This window comes from Daphnia pulicaria, chromosome 9, assembly GCF_021234035.1.
Source record: "Daphnia pulicaria isolate SC F1-1A chromosome 9, SC_F0-13Bv2, whole genome shotgun sequence".
Classification (NCBI taxonomy): Eukaryota; Metazoa; Arthropoda; class Branchiopoda; order Diplostraca; family Daphniidae; genus Daphnia; species Daphnia pulicaria.
The window spans coordinates 1,828,573-1,846,237 of NC_060921.1; the positions used below are offsets into that span (position 1 = coordinate 1,828,573).

The following is a 17,665-nucleotide window of genomic DNA, read 5'->3' on the forward strand; positions in this document are numbered from 1 at the left end:
TCATTTCAAATAATTTTAATTCGAGTTTTGTATGGTTTTAAATGGCTGCGTCTCATTAAATCGCATTTATTTCAATACTTTTAAAAGATAATTCATTGAAACAACAACCGCAATTCAGGAAAATAAGTTTCACCGAGCGCCATAAACAACGTAATACTGGGCACACGTCTGTGTACTTTGGTATGCGTCGCGGTTTACAGGTTTACTCACAGGTGAATTGGGACGAAACAAACGGACATAAATTACTGGTTTTTTTCAGTATTTTCCTTGTGCAGTCAAGAGTAAAATCCTATTAGCTATTTAATATTGAATCTCCTGTACACAGAAAACAGTAGTTGGGGGGGATTATTTGTTCAACCGTCGTTTCCACGCGTGTACTATCTGTACACTGCAAACAGTGTTGAGTCGTTTTACTTTACGCCTGTTTGTAGGTTAATGTCCCACATTTTGTTTACTTTCACAAAACACGTAATATCCATTTTGAATATAAGAAGAGCTGCTGCTGCACCCGTTTGTACTCGTTTTCTAATCTGCAAGTCGATTGGCCACTGTCGAGTTGCCGTTTAGCAGCACCTTAATGTTTTGACGTTCGTTTTTTCCCCTTCCTTTCGTGAAAAATTAAAAAAAGGAGATTTGCCAACCGACATACTGTGTGTCGAAAAGTTGTCATCCATTGCTAGTGAGTGGGAGTGCAAGCCTGTTTGTGTGAACTCGCCTTTTTAAAAAAAAAGCCAAAGGCTGCGATTATTTACGTGCCAACTCAACGAATTGGATTGCGACACAAGATTTCACAGAAGAGGATATACGTCATCCTGTAGGAAGGAGGAGGAGAACGGTGATATTGTTTGGTTGCAGTTTCACTCTGTCAATGATGGCCCACTGTTGTGTTCTTTTCTCCAATTCCTAAACACCGAGCTTGCCATCACTAAAAAGGAAACAACACACATGTAATACCAACTATGCTGTAGTATTTTTACTCAATCTGTTAGAAAAACTGTTGGCTCTTAAGTCAATATTTTGGTAAGCTGCTCTTTTAATATTTAGTATTGTGATTAGTTTTGGTTTGCAATATTGCTTTCACTACTTCTAGGTTGTTACGTTTCATCATCATAATCACTAAACCCACATCACCCTCAGAATAGCAGTTTACCACGTCGAGATCTGAGCTTTCATCAGTCTTTCAATCAACATGAAACCCATAATCTCGTATGTGGTTAACATTAATATTAATACATGTAAAACAATTTACTTATTAATGAATGCATTTCTGAATCCTACAGTTATGAAGAGTGCATGAGGGATTCCCCAAAGTTTAGGTATTACATTTTAAATATTTAAACAAGTCGTAAAGCCAAATGACTACTATATTTTTCTATTTTTAGAGATGCTCTGGAAGAAAATCATGCAAATTTAGATGATCTGGAAATTAAACTTGAAAAAGCAAGTAGCCTCTTGTTATTAACTATTTTATTTCATTTGATAATAATTCTGAATTTCTCATAGGTTTTGAAAAACTGTAACTTAACAATTGATGCAGGGAAAACCTATTTGGGCTTCCAAAAGTAATTTGATTTTTAAATGAATTAGTTTTATCAAATCTATAGATTTTACCATACTCTCTTTTCCTAGCAATCTTGTCCAGAGCATGTTACAAGTGAGCTTGCATTTCAAAGGAGATCCAGCCGTCTCCCAGGCTTTAAATAAAGTTGCCAATTCACTGCAAGAGACCATCAAATATCACTCGATTCTGATTGACCAAACCAGCAGATCAGTTTCTAGATCGCTTAATAATTTCCTAAAAAAGTGAGTTATTTCTCCCGTAAACAGAAAAGTAAATAAAAAGCAATCATAAGCAACACTTATTTCTCTTCTGTAGGGATTTGAAACAAGTCAAGGACAGTCGGCAACACTTTGACAAGATCTCGGCCGATCTCGACACAGCGCTCGCTCGACATGCTCAAGCTCCGAAGAATTCCAACAAGAACCAAGGTGTTACCGCATCTGGCTCGGCGAATACTGTACTAGCCGCCAGCACTCTGTCCTCCACACACCAGGGTATGTAATAGCCTTATCTTTCGCTATCTTTTACTGATAAAAACGATTGGAACCGAGTAAGCGGCATAGGTTTATGAAGTGTAATGCGAACCATTTGTCGAACAGGTTTAATGACCACAAGTGGAGTGGACGAAACGTCAAACGTGTTGATCGCCACTCGTAGTTGCTTCCGTTACACAGCGCTGGACCATTTGTACACTATTAGTTTAGTGCAGTCGAAGAAACGCCATGAAATTCTTGATCCAGTAAGAATCTTTTTAAGCATTCATTTTGACATTAGCACTGAGCTGAAACATTGATTGGTTCCATAGTTACTTTCCTACATGCACGCCCAGAGCACATTCTTTCACCAAGGATCGGACCTTTTCCAAGATACTGATCCGTTCCTGAAAAACATTGGATCAGAAGTGAGATCTAACGCTTAGTGATGCCACACGTACTTAAAAACCGGTTTGATCCTGCAACACTTTGGCGTGTTAAATACAGGTGACGCAGTTACGAGAAGAGACCAACGCGCTAGAAAGAGAGTTGGGAAACCGGCACAGTGTAGTCACATCAAAGGATTTAGTGCCCATGTTGAAATCCGAGACGCTGAACGGAACCCGCATGGAAGGATATCTGTTTAAGCGTACGACGAGTCCATTCAAAACGTGGAATAGACGGTGGTTCGCCATTTGCTCCAGTCAATTGATTTACCGGAAAAGGACAGGTACCCAAGCTAACACTGACGTTATTTGTTGTGTCAGGTATTCTCTTAATCAATAGATATCTTTTGATCAGGTGACCGAGAAGGCACAATCATGGAGCAAGACTTGAAACTTTGCTCCGTCCGACCGTTGGTTGACATTGATCGCCGTAATTGCTTTGAAGTCATTTCACCCACCAAGTAAAATTTGCAGTCAAGACACCTCGCAGCTTTGATTAATTATTCAAAATGTCGGATGACATTGCGCAGGTCTCACGTTCTGCAAGCGGATTCCGAAGAGATGTTCCAGGTATGGATCCAAGCTATCCAAGATGAGATAGGTGCGGCCATGCAATTGATGCTAAGCAGTCGGAGTAGTTCGGGGCAGAGTCTGGCAAGCAACGAGTCACCTAGGAGCAATGCTAAAGACAGTCAAAACTCTAGCCACTCTACCACTGATAGCGCCAACACATCAAAGTATTTAAAAATGGCTGCAATTGCGGTATAAATATTTAATAATTTTTTTTTTAAATCAGGGAAAGTAGTAGAGATAAAATTTTATCGGACATTTTAGCAGTGGCTGGAAACGACCGCTGTTGTGATTGTTCAGCAGAAAATCCCGAATGGGCTAGTATCAATTTGGGCATAACATTGTGCATAGGTTTGTCTCTTGGTTGACTCTTTATTTTTCACTGGAATTCGCCTTTTCAATTATTCTTTATTTTTGACAACAGCTTGTTCGGGTATCCACCGTAGTCTTGGTGTACACGTAAGCAAAGTAAGGTCGCTTACCTGGGATAAATGGGACGGCGAAGTGGCCCAAGTGATGGTTTCCCTGGGTAACGCTATCGTCAATTCAATCTACGAGTCTAAAGTAGATACTGCCAGTGATCTGTGTAAACCACAGCCAGACTCGACCCAGCAAGTGCGAGATGCATGGATACAGGCCAAATATGTCAAAAAGCTGTTTGTCGATCATCGATGGGCTGGGGACGAGAATCTTTTGCAAGAAGCTGTTATCATTCCTGAATCAGGTACATTCATTTGCCTCGTTACTGTAGACAACTAGGGTGTTCATTCTTTAACATTTTCATAGGTCAAGTCGATCCTAATTGGCTATTAAGTAAAGGTGCTGAAACGGGTCAAATTGTGTGGATCGCTCGCGCTCTAGCTTTATACGCGGATCGCAACACTACTAGCGGAAACACCCAAGAACGGGCTCCGGTTCATTTAGCCGTTTTAAACGTATGATTCAACAGTCTCTTATTACTTCATCTTATCACATTACACATTAAAATTTCTTTTGTTATTTTCAGGGATCAGTTACTTTACTACAATATCTTCTTTTAAATGGGGCCAAAATAAATACTAGAGATGCTGCTGGTAAAACTGCCTTGTTACTGGCCACAGAACTAGGTAAATCTGCTGTCAATTTTCTGTGAATGAAAAGAATAATATTAATTGGGTTCCTTGGATAAAAAATGTTTAGGTCTTCCGGCGCAAGTAGGACTACTATTGAAAAACCGCGCTGACCAAAAAATTGCGGATAATGACGGGAATACCCCTTTAGATGTAGCCGTAAAGACTGCAAACGCTGATATTGTTAGCTTGTAAGTTTGAAGTGATTAAATACCCTTAATAAGTCAAATACTTTTTACTGATGACTAATATTCTTTTGCTGTCTAGTTTGCGCATTTCACGTTTAACTGATGAGATGAGAGAGACGGAATTTGGGGAAGCTGGAGACGATACTTTCCAAGAAATGGTGCGCGACTTTTTACGATAAAGATTCGATACATAATGGGGAGCCACTCATAACTTTATAGGTCCTATTTACCTTTCCCCTACTTCCAAATGTTTTTTAAATTTTTCCTATGATGGATACATCCTGTTAGTGTCCTCTAGTTTTTCATCCTAAACTCTTCTGTGATGAACAATTTGTCTCTTGGTTTACCATCTCCGTTGTTTCTCATTTTTATTACTTCCATATGAAAAACTTGAAAAATACACAAATTATACATTCCCGACTTGAGCAATTCATGAGTCAGTTGTGACCTTCAGTTTTCGCTTATCTTTCTTCATGTTTTTTATGTCTTTATTAAACGAGATCTTCATCATTTTGCAACAAAATAGACCAGTATTTTATATACTAAAATATTTCAACAGTTCTTATTTTCTTAAGCGCAAAACCCGATTTTTATTTGGTTCGCGTTGTCTGCTGTTTAGCCCTATCCAAATCTAATCAAGCTTTTTCATTTTGTACATTTCGTCTGCATCGACTCTCACTCGACTTGACGTACGCGACACACGTGGGCTGTGAAATTTCAATTCAACATGAGACCTTTAACTGATGAAGAAACTAAAATCTTTTTTGAAAAACTCACAAAATAGTAAGTAAATACTTTATTGTATAAAATAATGTGTACAGATGAGTACTATGGCATTGTTTACTTGGGATGTATTTTCACAGAATCAAAGCTTGTAGCAATTCTTCAACCTAGATTTGTACTAACAATGTTGTGCCTGTATATTTTAATTACTTAGCATCGGCGAAAATGTGAGACTGCTGATTGACAGACCAGATGGAGCCTATTGCTTCCGACTTCACCGTGACAGAGTATTTTACATCTCTGAGAAGCTTCTCAAGCATGCAGTTTCCATCGATCGTGACCACCTTATGAGTATTGGTACATGTTTTGGAAAATTTACAAAGACCAGGAAGTTTCGTCTTCACATTACTGCATTAGATTACTTGGCTCCTTATGCTCAGGTAGGTTGTCATAGTCATGAGCTGTTTATTTATTCAAAGCTAAAATGTTATTTCTTTATTAGTACAAAATTTGGCTTAAACCAACAGCTGAACAGCAATTTGTTTATGGCAATCACATTATGAAGTCTGGACTTGGCAGAATTTCTGACAGTACTGCTAAATATCAAGGAGTTGTAGTTTATAACATGGCTGATATTCCTTTGGTAAGCTATATATTGTAACTTCCATTTTAAGCAGTAAATGAATAATTAATATTACAAAACAGGGCTTTGGAGTTGCAGCCAAGGCTACATCAGAGTGCAGACATGCTGAGCCCATGGCTATTGTATGCTTTCATCAAGCCGATGTCGGAGAGTATATCCGTGCAGAGGACACACTTGTAGGTTAAACTTTGTAACACTCACAAGTGAATACCAATAAATTGTTGTTTTATAAGTGTATTGTCGTGAGTAAGCGATGGAAACTTTAAAAAAAATTCAACATTCTACTTATTAATTGAAGTAATTGGCAACAGTAGTCGTAAAAGATGAAAAATGAAAAGTTTACACTTCCGTTTAAAAAAAAAATCTTATACGCGTTGGGTGGTGTAAGGTTTAGGTAACGGTGCTGACGTGCGCAACTTGGACATTTGCATTTCCAACCATTGTTGAGTCACATTGTAGTCTAGAGAAAATACTTAAGATAATCAGTTGAGCCCTTAGAATTATCAAGTTTGCTGACTCACCACTTGAATCAACTGGGCTGTCTTCCCCTGGCGAACCTACTCCTCCTTGAGCCAGCGAAGTGAAGATGTCGGATTGATTACCGCAGAAACTTTCCGTGTCCGAATGGAAGTCGGCCCGGACTCTATCCAATGCTGTAAGTACAAAGTTTTTGTTTAAATTCAAAAGTTTATAAAATAAGCAGTTTAAGACTTTAAACCTCGTCTAAGATCCATGACATCCAATTCCGAGTTTCGAATGCGCTTAAGTTCTTGCTTGAAGCGCTTGGAAAGTTGCTTGCGCCGGAAGTCCGCCTCAATTTCTTGCTTAGTTCTCGGAATGCGTATGCGTACGCAACAGCATAAAATGATTACTGTAGCAGGGACAAACCGAGTGAATAGAAAATCTTATCGAATCTTTCTTCAAATTTGAGATGTTAAGTACCGACGGCTAAAAGAACAGCTCCGCTTAGAAAGAGAACCTGCCAAATCCGGAATCCTCCAGCAATAGTCGTTTCAACCCATGGAATCTCTTCCGTTGTGTTGGCCGGCATTACCGTCGAAGTAACGAGCTTTTCCATGTCGATCACCGCCATCTGATGAAAATTAAATTCCAAAATTAAATTAAATTACATCATACTTACATTGTCAATCGGATTGCTTCATTATCTTATTTAATTATTATCTTTCCCTCAAAATGTTTTAAACACGTTTGTACCTTGTTGGAAGCGATAAACTAATAAGTAGGAGCTCTTTGTGCAAGAGGGGTAAACGCTGTAACTGGATTGAAGGACGCAGGATTGGCAAAGTTAACGCCTAACGGTAGAGCTACTCCACCCTAAAAATATTGACTAGTTCATTATACGTTGAAACGGGCGTGTCCCTATTCCTACCGTCGATAAACAACGCCGATGATTTGCTAACAGGGTAGTCAAACCTAAATTTAAATCACAATTTGTTACATGTAAATCAGAAAAGTAAGGGTTTTCGTTCAAAGCTTGTTCCCTAGTTTATGTTGTTCTTAGCCATCGTTCTTGCACCAATATTTTTTAATCATGTTTCAGCTCTCAATTTTACCCTCTGTGAATTTTTAAGATTTGATCATTTTTGTTTTCAGGGGCCCAGCAGGCGTGTATTAGATTACATAAGTCGATCGATTAACGAGGACATGCTACAGAACGTCCCCCATCAACTGGAAGTGTAACCCCGGTAATAAATGAAGCGTCGTCCGAAGCCAAAAAGGCAATAGCTTTGGCGACTTCTTCTGCAGTTCCCGGCCGTCCAAGTGGGTGAGTAGTTTTCGAGTGTTCCATGAATTTCTCGTAAAATTCGTCCGTCATTCCAGCACGTTTTTGGCACTCTGTAATGATCACTCCGGGATTGACAGCGTTTACGCGCACTCCTTTGGGTGCCAACTCTAAGGCAGAGCATCTAGTCAGTTGGTCTACTCCCGCTTTGCTGACGTTATAGTACAGGGAACCTGGAAACTGTAGCCAAAGGAAATCAATGTTAACTAAAACAGCTCGTTTTATTTTTTTTAAATCTAATTTATCTCACGGCTCGTAATCCGCAAATGCTGGAAACATTGACTATATTCCCTTTAGATTCAGTAAGGTGAGGAATGCACAATTTGGTTAAAACAATAACTGATCGACAGTTTATGTCCATGACTTGATCGTATTCTGCTAAAGAATGCGTTTCAAGATAACCAATTTTTAAGATTCCGGCATTCGGAATGAGGACATCTAATCTCTTGAATCTTTCAATTGTATTCTGGACGGCTTCTTCACAGTCTTTCTCCACAGTCAGATCGCCAACTAAAACCAATACCTTTAACAAATTAAAAGTTGAATTAGATTCTGTGAAATTTCAGTCAAGCCATTTTGTTCCCATTTTACTTACATCATCTCTTGATAATTGGGGATTCATTTCCAAGCATAGAGTGGCGGTTTTGGCTAGTGCAGTTTTATCTCTTCCGCAAATAGCCAGTTTGTAACCTATCTTAGCGAAATGTACCGCCGTTGCGGCACCGATTCCGGAGCTTGCGCCTAGAAAGCGAAATAAATACTATAGGAGAAAATCAATTTAACGGTGGTTTGGAGCAAATAAGTAACATACCGGTTATGAGAGCGACTTTCAGATCAGACATTTGTTTTAAATTATAGATATTGTAACTAGAATAAGATACTTAGTGAAGTCTTGTCATGAATACCGTCTAGCTATATACCCTCTAAACAATTTTGCGCTTATCGGTACTGATAACTTTCTTGCACCATCAGATATCACGTTCCAAATCGGGAACGTTGTTTGTTTAAACAGCGATCGTAGGTTAATTTATGCTGATTAGTTTGTATGGCAGTATTGATGAGTGGTGATGCAACATGAAAGAAATGAAGTCTTGCCGAGTCCTTAGCTGCAATAATTAAAAAAAATTCCCAGCTGAAGTGTGTAATAAAACACGGTATCAACAGATTACACCTTTAACAATTCATCTCCACAATAAGATTTTCATCATTATAATTTCCTCTGTACGCAACTAACCTGACCCTCTGAATATTAATAGCTCACTAATCGTTCATTTATCGGGGACACATGATTCCGCGCCCACCATCAACTGGAAGAGTCACTCCAGTAATAAATGAAGCATCGTCCGAAGCTAAAAAGGCAATAGCTTTGGCAACTTCTTCAGCAGTGCCAGGACGGCCGAGGGCATGAGTAGTTTTCGAATGCTCTAAAAATTTGGCGTATGCTTCGTCAGTCATTCCTGAGCGCTTATGACAATGGGTGATGATGACACCAGGATTTACGGAATTGACACGTACTCCTTTTGGAGCTAGCTCTAGAGCAGCGCATCGTGTTAGTTGATCAACCCCAGCTTTGCTGATGCAGTAAGACAGCACTCCTGGAAACTGGGAATAAACCAATGATAACTCTTTAAGTTAGAACCGTATACAATAAGATAACATTTCGTAGTCAATACTTACAGCTCGCAATCCCGTCACGCTAGAAACATTAACTATGTTTCCTTTGGTTTCAATAAGGTGTGGAGTACAAAGTTTCATCAAGAGAACAATAGATCGACAATTGATATTCATTAGGTTATCATATTCATCCATTGAAATGCTTTCAAGTGGCCCTGTTGTCAGAATTCCTGCACATGGAATGAGGACATCCAACTTTTTGAATTTGTCAATAACCTTTTTCACTGCATCCTCACAATCCTTCTCCACAGCCATGTCACCAACCAATTGCAGAACCTTGACGGCAAAGAAAAACGTAAGTTGTAGGCTTATTTAGCACAAAGAAATGTAGTAAAACTAGATTACATCATCTGCAGAAAGCTTATCATTTGCTTCAAGACAATGGGCTGCTGTTTCAGCTAATGCAGCTGTATTTCTGCCGCAAACAGCCAACCTGTATCCCAGTTTGGCAAAATGCACACCTGTAGCAGCTCCAATACCAGAACTTGCACCTTGATTTTTTTTAAATAAAAAATAAAAACATGATAAGTCAACATAAATTTAACTGTTGTCACTCAATATGTAATGAATTCAATGTGAATATGTGATGAATGAAAACTGTCAGTTTGTCATTTACCAGTGATCAGTACAACTTTTTTATCTGTCATGTTAAAATGAGAACGAAAATAAATCCGACTAAGAAATTTAAAAGAACAATAATTTCTTGTCGTATAGATTCTGTAATAGCAATACAACTCGTTTCTTCACAAGTCAATCACGACTTCGGACTTCCAGAAAAAAGACACTCGTTTTGATGTGTCTCGTTTCACGATGTAACAAAAACAAGAGCGACACAAGCGACATCTAGTAATAAGTTTTTAATCCTAAGTTGCCAACTCAAAACAGAACTCTTCAAAACTCATTACCAGATGTCGCTAATGTCGCCCATGTTGTTGTTGGTTTCTTTCATGTTGAAACGAGCGAAACAAATTGTTGCAAATTTATATACTTATATTCCTGTGATTTCAATTACCAAATTGAACTTTGTATTATATGTAGGTTTATCTTTACCTAGTTTCCTTATTTTTATTCTGTATCATTTTATTTCTTCAAATTTTAGATGCATAGTTGCATACTGTCAGTCATTCCAAGAAGTTGACTTAGCGCTCAGTCAATTTCCGTCCATTAGATCCTCATGCCTAAAAAAAAAAGCCTAAAACTGATGTTTGAAACTCGCATATAGTGGAATACAAATCTGCCGAGTTAAGGTATTTCTTCATTACTGCTACCAGACCATTAAAATTCAGATTTTCATGTATAACATAGGTATTCTTGAACCATAGGATCTTTTCTGAATCTCGCAATTTTGGTGGCGTACCCTGCAACAGCATGTTTGTTGTTATGGCTGTTTTTACTTCTGTTTAGAAGACAACCCAGCTAAGAGATAGGTACAGTTTTAAATCTCATAGGTAAATTTGTGTAAATTTGTAAATAACATAGATAATTTCCTTGTCCCATTTCCACTTAGAGTTTCAGTGACATGAAGTGTGAACCACCTATCACCATGCTACTGCAACACTTCATGACACTTTCTTAAGCATCAGGAAATTTATCTCAACATGTGGAGTAATGCTGTTGGTTGCTGTGAATTCCATTTTACGGTTTTTTCATCATGAAAATTGCAGTGTGCTTCTTAGAAAAGGTAAAGATTGAAATGCTTTATTATTTGTTATATTTTCATTAATGTAAAACATTTTCTTTTACAGAGCACGCAGTTTCTCTATGGAATCGTGTGGTCCTGGCACGGAGATTCTTGTGCCCATGCTGACCTTTGTCCATGACGGAAGAGGGACTTCCATCAACGTTCTTCTCCATCCTACCTTCGCGACGCACGTTCATCTAGCTTCACTGCTTCTAAACACAATTTGTTTTACTTCACTGGCAACTTGGCGAGTTTCTGGACCACTTTAGTGATCGCTTCCGTCCGTTGTTACACACCTGCAGTCACACACCACTGGATTATGCCCAGGTACCCAACAATTGACTTATTTTCGTAGGTTATCTATTAATAGTCTAGTTGCGTTAGACTCTGTGTAAAAGTTTCCAAAATCAGGCCCTTCTTATGCTCAAACGAAGTTTTACTTGGACGTTTCTTTTTTCGAACGCTAGATGGCTTTTTGATAATTTGCTGCTGTCAAAACAGTCAGTTTCAGTAACTTTGCACATCTCTTTAAACCTTTATTGGCAGTTATTTTGTTTAAATATTTAATGATAACTGACGATTACTATTCCCCCAACAAAGCTCACTTGTTAGATTTTTAATAATGTGTTTTTTTTTTCTACTTCCGGTTTTCTCTTTTTAGTCAGTAGTTCAGTGAATATTTAATTGACGCACAAAAGAACCACATATTCGTGATCCTCGTCGAATTTGTGGTAAAGTTCATGTTTGTTTTTGTACGTTTTCGTACTTCCGGTTTTGAAAATTTTCCTGAACGCACAAACAAACCACATATTCGTAATCCTCGATAAATTTGTGTTAAAGCTCATGTTTTTATTTTTACGTACGCGTACTTCCGGTTTCGAAAATTTTCCTGAACTATAGTTCAGGAAAATTCTCGATTTTGGCCAAATTTTGGATTTCGTTTAAATCACACCTAATCGACCCCAAATTTCATGGAGATCACGAATATGTGGTTTAATTTGATGACAGCTCAATGGTTGAGGCGCTGTGGTTACTTCCGGTATTCTTCCGGAATTGTTTTTTAAGACTAGCAAGTGAGCTTTGTTCTGTTTACAGTTCTCAATATTGCAAGCTTGATTTTAAGTTAAAAAAATTGAATCTTTAAATCTTTGAGCTTAAAAACCTGATTAATCTGTATTATGTAACTTTTATTGGCATGTCACTAAATAAAAACTGTTTTGTCTTTATTCAGGTAATGCAGAGGAGACGTCGAGAAGATGGATTTTCTCGTCTTTAAAAATCGTCACCGGTCTCCGTCGGATGTTGCCGAATGCGTCATCAACGTGGATCATCGTATTGCTGGTATTATTTCGTTTGTGTTAGTTAACCCGTTGGCTGCCACGCCTTGGTTCTCCCCTAGCTCCTTAGCACGGGCCGCGCTGTTCGGTCTCGTGGTTTACAAGCCGCGGGGTCGGAGAGTCGCCAAGCCCAAAATTTGCCGCAAGGCGCCTGTTTCAGGCAATGCACCATAGTTCCCCCTTTTCAGCACGGACTTGTCAGTAATGGCAAGTCCCACTTGGTCATGGATCCTTCTGACGTGGCGCGTAGAGTAGTAGAGAGCAACCTACGGGTTGTATGGCGTGGCAGCCAATGGGTTAACGTGTGTATGTATATGTGTATGTATGTGACTATAAAATGTGGTGGAATTGTGGGTGGAGGTGGGAAAATATAACACAATTCTTTTTTTAAGTCTTTTGTTCATTGTTTCTAAATTAATACCAAGTTTTGTTTAGGAATTGTATCAATATATTTTTCTCAAGTTCAAAGTCTTTCATTTATACCAAGGTCAGTCACTTGTCAACTATTAATAAGATTTGAAAAAATTAACAGTTACAAGTTTCTTTCTTAATTCGCCATTAAAGTCATCATAAAACCGCAAAAACAATGAGAGTAACTAAGGCAGTAGTCAAACATAAAATAATTTACAATTCAGCATACAGGCTTGAAGTTACTAACAAAGCCTTACAAAAGAGTTACCCGTATTAAAACTTTTAATTTCTCATTTTAGATCAACAATTGATTCCCAGCGACCAATTACCATGAAAATAACCGATACATATAAATAACCCCGAGTAGAAATTTCGGCTCTAATAATAAGGAATTTCCTTGTAGAAAATTGCCGAATCGTAGTTTGGGGTGTTATTCGGCTGCGTTAGTGGTGTAGTAACTCGGGGCAAAGAAAGGATGTGGTAGTAACGAAAGTAGTGATGTAATACTCGGGATGCCTTTGGTGGTGTAGTTCTTTGGAACATCAGTGCAGTACTCTGGAGCAGCGTGGGTTGTAGTGAAGTAAACTGGAGCCTTGGTGTAGTACTTCGCTGCCTTCGTGGTGTAGTACTCGGCTGCCTTCGTGGTGTAGTACTCGGCTGCCTTCGTGGTGTAGTACTCGGCTGCCTTCGTGGTGTAGTACTCCGCTGCCTTCGTGGTGTAAGCTGGAGCGACGTAGGTTGTAGTGTAGTACTTGGGCGCTTCCGTGGGGTAAAAGGTTAATCCTCAGTGGTGTGGCACTTGCAACCTTCAGTGTAGTAAGTGGTTGTTGCGTATGTTGTTGTTGATACCCACCATACCCAGGAGATATCGGTACAGCAGTAGTCGACCCGGCCATCAACGATACAACACCCAACAGCAGCACGACGCCATAGTTAACTAGACGATTAATAAATTTTATTATTAATTTTACAATTATGGTCATAATGAATAATAGAAAGAAGTAGAGTTGATTCACAACTCTATAGAAAAATGTTTACCTTTATTTAATACTTGTAATGCGACGAAGAATGAAGTTGATGACAAAAAGTGCACGGCATTTCCTGTTGCCGTAACGGAGATGCTCAATCGGCTGCTGAATTCTTTAACCTTTTCTCTCCTTTCATACGACTAGACAATAAATAATTTGTATAATTAGTAGTTGGCATATTAAAACTCGACGTTACAGAATATTTACCCATGATATGTAGTGGTGTAGTACTCTGGTGACTTGGTGGTGTAGTAATTAGTGGCTTCGGTATAGCACTCAGGCGCTTTGGTGTAGAGTTTCTCTGGGCAACACAAGTTGTGGTGTAATACTGAACCTTGGCATTGCAGTTGCTGTTGCCGTGTCGGAGATGTGACCACTTGACTGATTCCTTTCCCCTTTTATCTCTTTTTTAACAATAAGAATATATATAATTTAGTTAAAAGCAATTGGAATATTTAACACTCTATGTAACAGAATATTTACCAATGATATGTAGTTGTGCAGTACTCCGGTGCCTTAGTGGTGTAGTACTTGGGGCATCGGTGTACCAATTGGTTGTGTCGTATGTTGTGTAGTAAGTCGGCAGTGTTACCCCGCCACACCAGGAGTCATCGGTAAACCAGTGGTCGACCCAGACATCAACGTTCCAACACCCAACAACAGGACGACAGCATAGTTTACTAGACAATTAATAAATTCAAATATAATTATTCAACAATAACTGGCTAAGTAAAAATTGAAAAAAAAAAATAGAAATTGATACAAAACTTTCCATATAAAAAACATAATATTTACCCATGATTGATACTGGTAGCGCGACGAAGAATGCAATTGGTGACACATGGTGCACTGCAGCTCTTGTATATCGGAGAATCGGAGATGCCTCGACTGATTTCTTTAGCCTTTTTTTCCCCCTTACATACGAGTAGACAATGATATTTTTTAAAATAATATGCAATAATAACTAGCATAATGACGGAGAGAAAACAATATATAAATTGATACATAACTCCATGTTACAACAGAAAATTTACCCATGATTGAGAACTGAATAATACGATGAAGAATGCAGAATGCAGCTGAATGGCAAATAGTGAAATGCAGCTCTTACCGTGTCGGAGGTACTGGCTCGACTAATCCCTGTAGACTTTTCTCACCCCCCCTCTTAAGCCTTGCGGTTATTTTACCTTCTTGATAATCATGCGAAAAGTCCCGTTCTCACCCAACCTCTACAAGACTGCATGACACGTTTTACGTAAAGATCTCCATGACCTTCGATTGAAATGCAAACTGGCCTTTCCTTCTGCAGGTGACGTTGCTGGGGATGGGTCTACAAAAACCAATATCAAAATGAATACCAAATGGCTGAGCCTTGCGGCTGTTGTACCTGCTTGATAATGATGACACACGTGTCATTCTCACCCAACCTCTACACCACCGCATGCCAGTTTTACGTAATGTTTCTCGTGACCTTCAAGCGAGAAGGACATCCTATCTGGACAAACTGGCCGACCCTGGGCCGACCTGTCTGCAGGTTGACTTGCATGCAAAAATCGCAACGAAGATGTGCAAAAATTTTAACGAATCTAAAGCTCCTCACATATGTTAACTGCAAGGATACCTTGAGTATGAGTGAGGATTCCCCAGAGTCAGGTGAAAAAAAACTGCGGCTAGTGAGCTAAGTTCTAGTGGCAATGATAAGAGATACCTACGTATATACTTACGCGTAGAGTACGGTTACAATTTTCTAATAACCGATGGCAACGAAATCCAAGTCTTTTGAAACTATTTTACGGAGAAAGCGTAGCCTGTACTCCTGTTTTACTAAAGTGTCTGAGTTAACACATCGCACTAATAAAAATACATCAAACTTTGGTAATCATTCGTTTTATGGTAAATTTTTGACAATAAGTTGAATCAAATTATAGATAAGAGATTAGATTAATAAGACAACAACTTCACTTGCGTGACAGTTTATCATCTAATTTTTGAATAGAAGCTTTCATTGCTTGGACATTTGTAGACAATCCTTCTTGGATATCCATTAATAGCTGAAGTTGATTTTGGATTGCCAGATCTAAGTTGGATTGCATACTTTCGACTTGGCCGACAGTTTGGGAAAAGTTGACAGCTATGAAATAAATAATTTTTAAATGAAATTAAAATTAACCATAAAATATGTTTGTTTTAAATAGTTACCGCCATCATGGAGCACTTTCAAAGAAGACAAACGATCAACAACTGAAGGTAATAGAGATATCAAAGGCTCTAGCTGCTTCACAACTTCATACAGTTCTTTAACCTACCAATAGCAATGTAAAAATTTTCATTAGAATCACTGATCAATTGATAAAATTACATACCATTCTTGATACATTGCTGTCTTCAATGGGTCCATGTTCCTTGGCTATGCCATTAAGTTTAGACATCAAGACAGCAAGGCGACCTTCAACCTAATGGTCAACAAATATTTATATGGCTGTCAATTTGTCACTGGTACATAACTAAAAATACTCAATAATTAGTGCAATTACCTGATCTAGGTGAGCTGGTTCTAAAAGAGCTACCTTGGAACATATTGATCTAACAGCATCACTCACACATTTTTGCCCAGTTTCCGCACAAAGCTGATTCTATAAGTACAAATTAAACATCAGTGGTTTCACTTCAAAATAATGAAAAGAAGTTTAACAAGAGGTTACCATCTTATCAGGGACCCCAAATAAACTTTCCAGTTTTTCCAGTCTCTGTAGCATATTGGCTTCTTTGGAAGCAAGATCTAGCTTAATCTGTTGTGGTTTAAACTGCAACTGGTAAACAATCTTGGATGGGTCAGTTGTAGAAAGTTTGCCCTGATCATCACCTGCTGTTTTTCCAACAGTTTCCAGATCCTCAAAAATTTTTCTGTAATTAAAATCATTTAAATAAAGGGGTTTACACATTTATTAATAATCTGTAACCTTTTTGTAGAAAGCTCTGGTTTAGGGAAGCCAACTTCATCTATTTTAATTTCCATTAGTTGTTTCTGAAGAAATGCAACTTGCATAGCTAAGTTGCTAGGATCCCCTGATTCTTCAGATCCAGTAACCTAAATAATCAACAGCTCATTTACAATACACAGTTTAGAGTTTAAAGAATATTACAGATTGTTGAACTTCTTGTTGAAGTTCCACAACTTCACACTTGAGACGGTTCAGCTTTTCAATAGGAGATTCTTTTTCACCTTCTGCTTGCAACTCATATGGTCCATTCCTAGGATATAATTACAAATGTGTAAACCATGAATAAAAAGAAATCTATTGTACCAACCAAGAAGTATAACCAGCATTGTGTTTTACACCAATCTTTCCCGAGAAATCTGCTTTCTGAGAAGACAACCAGTGCCCTTGAAATTTTGCAAAAGACTCTGTGACATTAGTATTGAGCTTTTCAACACAATCACTCTGATCCTACATTGTAATGTGATAATATTACCAGAAGCTATTTTTTAGGCATGTAATAGTCTGGTTTACTTGGTTATTAAGGTTGGAGAATGACTCAGACACGTCTTCAGACTCATAGTAATCAGGTTGGTCATACGCCTATTAGACAAAAAAAAAACATCTTTAGCAATAAAAACACGCGATTTGATTATAACTTATTACGATTCCAGGCAGTGCGGCGTATTTCGGATCAGCCATTTAAAACAATTTTATTAGGAACACCTGTCGTCTGGAGTTGTCACAGAAAATTGACAAATAATTTACTTTGATAAACAGCAGAGTCCCAACGCCCTACCTTTCCATCTGCCACTTCTGAGTCATAATAAGAAATTGGGTGTTTTTCAGCGCCTCTGTGGGCCGCAATCAGCACTAATGAAAAGAAACCACAAATCCGAAAATAAGGCCTAGGCCTAGTCTACTTTGACTATTTTTTTAAATCGAAAAACCTTCAGTATCCCACTGCCATGGTGTAGCAACTTAGCAAGTCATAGGCCTAAGTACTTATTACACCATGCCACTACATTCCTGCCGATGC

General features: G+C 38.4%; 8 protein-coding genes and 1 long non-coding RNA gene across 9 annotated transcripts in view; 3 read left to right on the forward strand and 6 right to left on the reverse strand.

Annotated features, from left to right (window-relative positions):
* Window positions 1–17,665, reverse strand: part of LOC124312897 — a 309,861-nt gene that overhangs the window by 110,443 nt on the left and 181,753 nt on the right. The gene's annotated exons all lie outside the window — the stretch shown is intronic.
* On the forward strand, window positions 554–4,767 carry LOC124312907 (arf-GAP with coiled-coil, ANK repeat and PH domain-containing protein 2-like). The gene is made up of 18 exons (XM_046777464.1): window positions 554–1,020; window positions 1,091–1,206; window positions 1,281–1,316; window positions 1,383–1,440; window positions 1,504–1,562; window positions 1,630–1,803; window positions 1,877–2,055; window positions 2,161–2,300; window positions 2,367–2,462; window positions 2,542–2,764; window positions 2,836–2,941; window positions 3,011–3,217; window positions 3,277–3,401; window positions 3,475–3,774; window positions 3,837–3,985; window positions 4,057–4,156; window positions 4,230–4,350; window positions 4,427–4,767. The coding sequence occupies exons 2-18, from the start codon at window positions 1,190–1,192 to the stop codon at window positions 4,524–4,526; spliced, it is 2,190 nt and encodes a 729-aa protein (XP_046633420.1). The 5' UTR covers window positions 554–1,020; window positions 1,091–1,189; the 3' UTR covers window positions 4,527–4,767.
* On the forward strand, window positions 4,972–5,948 carry LOC124313403 (60S ribosome subunit biogenesis protein NIP7 homolog). Its single transcript, XM_046778322.1, has 4 exons — window positions 4,972–5,130; window positions 5,285–5,510; window positions 5,573–5,713; window positions 5,776–5,948. Exons 1-4 carry the CDS (start codon window positions 5,075–5,077, stop codon window positions 5,896–5,898), a joined length of 546 nt encoding a protein of 181 aa, XP_046634278.1. The 5' UTR covers window positions 4,972–5,074; the 3' UTR covers window positions 5,899–5,948.
* Window positions 6,079–7,214, reverse strand: LOC124313761. The gene is made up of 5 exons (XM_046778572.1): window positions 6,929–7,214; window positions 6,656–6,806; window positions 6,432–6,584; window positions 6,235–6,366; window positions 6,079–6,173 (listed from the first exon to the last, which is right to left on the reverse strand). The coding sequence occupies exons 2-5, from the start codon at window positions 6,804–6,806 to the stop codon at window positions 6,079–6,081; spliced, it is 531 nt and encodes a 176-aa protein (XP_046634528.1). The 5' UTR covers window positions 6,929–7,214.
* On the reverse strand, window positions 7,315–8,540 carry LOC124313302 (3-oxoacyl-[acyl-carrier-protein] reductase FabG-like). The gene is made up of 4 exons (XM_046778158.1): window positions 8,329–8,540; window positions 8,113–8,258; window positions 7,768–8,040; window positions 7,315–7,697 (listed from the first exon to the last, which is right to left on the reverse strand). The coding sequence occupies exons 1-4, from the start codon at window positions 8,357–8,359 to the stop codon at window positions 7,368–7,370; spliced, it is 780 nt and encodes a 259-aa protein (XP_046634114.1). The 5' UTR covers window positions 8,360–8,540; the 3' UTR covers window positions 7,315–7,367.
* LOC124313301 (3-oxoacyl-[acyl-carrier-protein] reductase FabG-like) lies at window positions 8,643–9,986 on the reverse strand. Its single transcript, XM_046778157.1, has 4 exons — window positions 9,808–9,986; window positions 9,537–9,682; window positions 9,195–9,467; window positions 8,643–9,119 (listed from the first exon to the last, which is right to left on the reverse strand). The coding sequence occupies exons 1-4, from the start codon at window positions 9,836–9,838 to the stop codon at window positions 8,790–8,792; spliced, it is 780 nt and encodes a 259-aa protein (XP_046634113.1). The 5' UTR covers window positions 9,839–9,986; the 3' UTR covers window positions 8,643–8,789.
* Window positions 10,307–10,825, forward strand: LOC124313577. The gene is made up of 3 exons (XR_006910817.1): window positions 10,307–10,438; window positions 10,514–10,618; window positions 10,699–10,825. It is a non-coding gene; the product is annotated as an uncharacterized LOC124313577 (long non-coding RNA).
* Window positions 12,635–14,919, reverse strand: LOC124313229. Its single transcript, XM_046778041.1, has 4 exons — window positions 14,444–14,919; window positions 13,857–14,052; window positions 13,659–13,788; window positions 12,635–13,557 (listed from the first exon to the last, which is right to left on the reverse strand). Exons 1-4 carry the CDS (start codon window positions 14,653–14,655, stop codon window positions 13,163–13,165), a joined length of 933 nt encoding a protein of 310 aa, XP_046633997.1. The 5' UTR covers window positions 14,656–14,919; the 3' UTR covers window positions 12,635–13,162.
* On the reverse strand, window positions 15,519–17,455 carry LOC124313171 (dynactin subunit 2-like). Its single transcript, XM_046777950.1, has 10 exons — window positions 17,293–17,455; window positions 17,161–17,229; window positions 16,958–17,097; window positions 16,792–16,900; window positions 16,609–16,736; window positions 16,351–16,552; window positions 16,183–16,281; window positions 16,012–16,101; window positions 15,848–15,950; window positions 15,519–15,779 (listed from the first exon to the last, which is right to left on the reverse strand). Exons 1-10 carry the CDS (start codon window positions 17,326–17,328, stop codon window positions 15,607–15,609), a joined length of 1,149 nt encoding a protein of 382 aa, XP_046633906.1. The 5' UTR covers window positions 17,329–17,455; the 3' UTR covers window positions 15,519–15,606.

Coding starts and splice junctions, on each gene's coding strand:
- LOC124312907 (XM_046777464.1), top strand. Junction 2,301..2,366: donor GCCATGAAATTCTTGATCCA/GTAAGAATCTTT, acceptor TTGGTTCCATAG/TTACTTTCCTACATGCACGC. Junction 4,157..4,229: donor GTTACTGGCCACAGAACTAG/GTAAATCTGCTG, acceptor AAAAATGTTTAG/GTCTTCCGGCGCAAGTAGGA.
- LOC124313302 (XM_046778158.1), bottom strand. CDS start 8,359: ATGTCTGATCTGAAAGTCGCTCTCATAACCG. Junction 8,259..8,328: donor GAAAGTCGCTCTCATAACCG/GTATGTTACTTA, acceptor TTCGCTTTCTAG/GCGCAAGCTCCGGAATCGGT. Junction 8,041..8,112: donor CCCAATTATCAAGAGATGAT/GTAAGTAAAATG, acceptor AATTTGTTAAAG/GTATTGGTTTTAGTTGGCGA.
- LOC124313761 (XM_046778572.1), bottom strand. CDS start 6,806: ATGGCGGTGATCGACATGGAAAAGCTCGTTACTTCGACGGTAATGCCG. Junction 6,585..6,655: donor AGCTGTTCTTTTAGCCGTCG/GTACTTAACATC, acceptor TCCCTGCTACAG/TAATCATTTTATGCTGTTGC. Junction 6,367..6,431: donor TGTCATGGATCTTAGACGAG/GTTTAAAGTCTT, acceptor TTGTACTTACAG/CATTGGATAGAGTCCGGGCC.
- LOC124313301 (XM_046778157.1), bottom strand. CDS start 9,838: ATGACAGATAAAAAAGTTGTACTGATCACTG. Junction 9,683..9,807: donor AAAAGTTGTACTGATCACTG/GTAAATGACAAA, acceptor AAAAAAATCAAG/GTGCAAGTTCTGGTATTGGA. Junction 9,468..9,536: donor ATAAGCTTTCTGCAGATGAT/GTAATCTAGTTT, acceptor TTTGCCGTCAAG/GTTCTGCAATTGGTTGGTGA.
- LOC124313229 (XM_046778041.1), bottom strand. CDS start 14,655: ATGTATCAATTTATATATTGTTTTCTCTCCGTCATTATGCTAGTTATT. Junction 14,053..14,443: donor GCTACCAGTATCAATCATGG/GTAAATATTATG, acceptor TTGTTAAAAAAG/AGATAAAAGGGGAAAGGAAT. Junction 13,789..13,856: donor CTACACCACTACATATCATG/GGTAAATATTCT, acceptor TTTATTGTCTAG/TCGTATGAAAGGAGAGAAAA.
- LOC124313403 (XM_046778322.1), top strand. CDS start 5,075: ATGAGACCTTTAACTGATGAAGAAACTAAAATCTTTTTTGAAAAACTC. Junction 5,511..5,572: donor ACTTGGCTCCTTATGCTCAG/GTAGGTTGTCAT, acceptor TTTCTTTATTAG/TACAAAATTTGGCTTAAACC. Junction 5,714..5,775: donor ACATGGCTGATATTCCTTTG/GTAAGCTATATA, acceptor ATTACAAAACAG/GGCTTTGGAGTTGCAGCCAA.
- LOC124313171 (XM_046777950.1), bottom strand. CDS start 17,328: ATGGCTGATCCGAAATACGCCGCACTGCCTGGAATC. Junction 17,230..17,292: donor ACGCCGCACTGCCTGGAATC/GTAATAAGTTAT, acceptor TTTGTCTAATAG/GCGTATGACCAACCTGATTA. Junction 16,737..16,791: donor AACAAGAAGTTCAACAATCT/GTAATATTCTTT, acceptor TTGATTATTTAG/GTTACTGGATCTGAAGAATC.